The sequence below is a fragment of the Lithobates pipiens genome, unplaced genomic scaffold (assembly GCF_037356315.1).
Source record: "Lithobates pipiens isolate NorthernLeopardFrog02 unplaced genomic scaffold, aLitPip1_a1.2 Scaffold_22, whole genome shotgun sequence".
NCBI classification, from domain to species: Eukaryota; Metazoa; Chordata; class Amphibia; order Anura; family Ranidae; genus Lithobates; species Lithobates pipiens.
This window is the reverse complement of record NW_027507784.1, coordinates 15249504-15251437: the sequence shown is the minus strand read 5'-3', so window position 1 is coordinate 15251437 and position 1934 is coordinate 15249504. Positions and strand designations below refer to the sequence as shown.

The 1934-nt window shown below is 42.4% G+C and overlaps 1 protein-coding gene across 1 annotated transcript; it reads right to left on the bottom strand.

Annotated features, from left to right (window-relative positions):
• Positions 1 to 238: 238 nt before the first annotated feature.
• Positions 239 to 1433, bottom strand: LOC143925346 (olfactory receptor 5AR1-like). The gene has a single exon (XM_077449920.1). It carries the CDS (start codon positions 1380 to 1382, stop codon positions 450 to 452), a length of 933 nt encoding a protein of 310 aa, XP_077306046.1. The 5' UTR covers positions 1383 to 1433; the 3' UTR covers positions 239 to 449.
• Between the last annotated feature and the right edge of the window lie 501 nt (positions 1434 to 1934).

Here is a 1934-nt window from a genome sequence, read left to right as displayed (position 1 = left end):
GAGGGGGTGAGAGAGAAAGGGGGAGAGAAGGAGTGAGATGGGGGAGTGAGAGAGAGAGGGGGGAGTGAGAGAAAGAGGGGAGAGAGGGGGTGAGAGAGAAAGGGGGAGAGAAGGAGTGAGAGGGGGGAGTGAGAGAGAGAGAGAGGGGAGTGAGAGAAAGAGGGGAGAGAGGTCTGGCGAGTGTCACCCAGGTGCTGTTCGGACCCCCCACATTGACGCCACTGCTTGTAGTGTCCCTTCTGCCTGGGGGCGGCGCCTCCTCCCTGAAAAATGTCACCCAAGGCAAACACCTTGTTTGCCTTGCAGTAGATACGCCTCTGAGCGAAAGGGTTAAATGAATCCCTACTCTATTTAAATGAAAAAAGTTAGAGATGCACATTAAAATGAATAGCTGTTCAAAGGATTTCTTGTATAGGTCATAGGAAGGTATTTTGTGTCTTTCTCTATCTCTATTTTTGTGGGAAAATCTTCCTAAAACAACATTGAAATGCTGTTCTAAAATCCTGGTTCCTCAGACTGTAAATGAGAGGATTGAGGAGAGGAAGAAACACAGCGTAAAAGATGGACAGCACTTTGTCACCAAAAAAATGATGACCAGCACTTTGCCAAAAATAACTGAACATTGCAGAGCCATAATACATAAACAACAATGTCAGGTGAGAGTTACAAGTAGAGAAAACTTTACTTCTATTGCCCTTAGCTTGGATTTTAAGAACAGTTGTGAATATATAGACATAGGACAGGATGATCATTATTAGAGATCCACCTCCAAGGATGCCACCCAAGAGGAAGATGAGCAGACTATTGATGAAGATGTCACTGCAGGAAATATGAAACAACTGTGGAAGGTCACAGAAGAAGCTTTCTATAATATCTGATCCGCAAAATGTTAATTTGAAAGCATAAAGTGTATGAACCAAAGAATGGGCAAAGTTGAGACAACATCCAATGGACACCAACTGTACACACACTTTCCAACTCATGATCTGTGTGTAATGTAATGGCTGACAAATAGCCGTATATCGATCATAGGACATGACAGCCAACAGCCAATCTTCACAACCAGCAAAGAACATAAAGAAGAATAGTTGGGTTATACAAGCATTTATGGAAATTTTTCTTGTCTTGGTGTGAAGGTCAAATAACATTCTTGGGACGGTTACTGAAGAATAACAGATGTCCAAACCGGCCAGATTCCCAAGGAAGAAATACATAGGACTATGGAGGTGAGAGTCGGTGACTATGAGGACAATGGTCAGCAGATTCCAGATTATTGTCATAAGGTAGATGAGAAAGAAGAAGAGAAAGAGAGGGAGCTGAAGAATCGGAAGATCAGACAATCCAGAGAGAAATAATTCATTTAGTATTGACTGATTTCTCATTGTAGTAAAACGTTATGTATATGTAATCTGATATCTTACTCGGAAATTCATAACACTATAAAAATCAAAAACTTGCATAAAGCTTTCCCTTAATTAAATTTTCTTTTACAATTTCATGTTTATAAAAACCATAGAAAAAGCATATAAATAAAATACAATTCACATTTTTCTACAACTTAACCTGTTGGTGCCGAGCGCACACAAATATGCGGCCTCTTGGTCGCCAGGCATTGGTGCCAAGGGGCCACATACTGTATTTGCGTGCAATAGTGCCAATAGAGCTGTGCCACTTTGTGTGGTCCCGGCGGCTAGCAGACACCTCCTGTGAGGGACTCCGGGCACCCTGTTGGCTATCTCCACCAAGAAACTGCTTCCCAAGTTCTGGAACCGCACGTCTGGCTTTAGTTACCCCAAGAACCAGGCAACACCAGTCATGGAGTACACCAGAATAAGAACTGTTTATTTTAACAAAGGCACACAGAGATATACACTCAGAGAACTTTACCTCCACCAGTAGCATGGCGCAGGTATATTTAGGTTTCCAATAGTAGG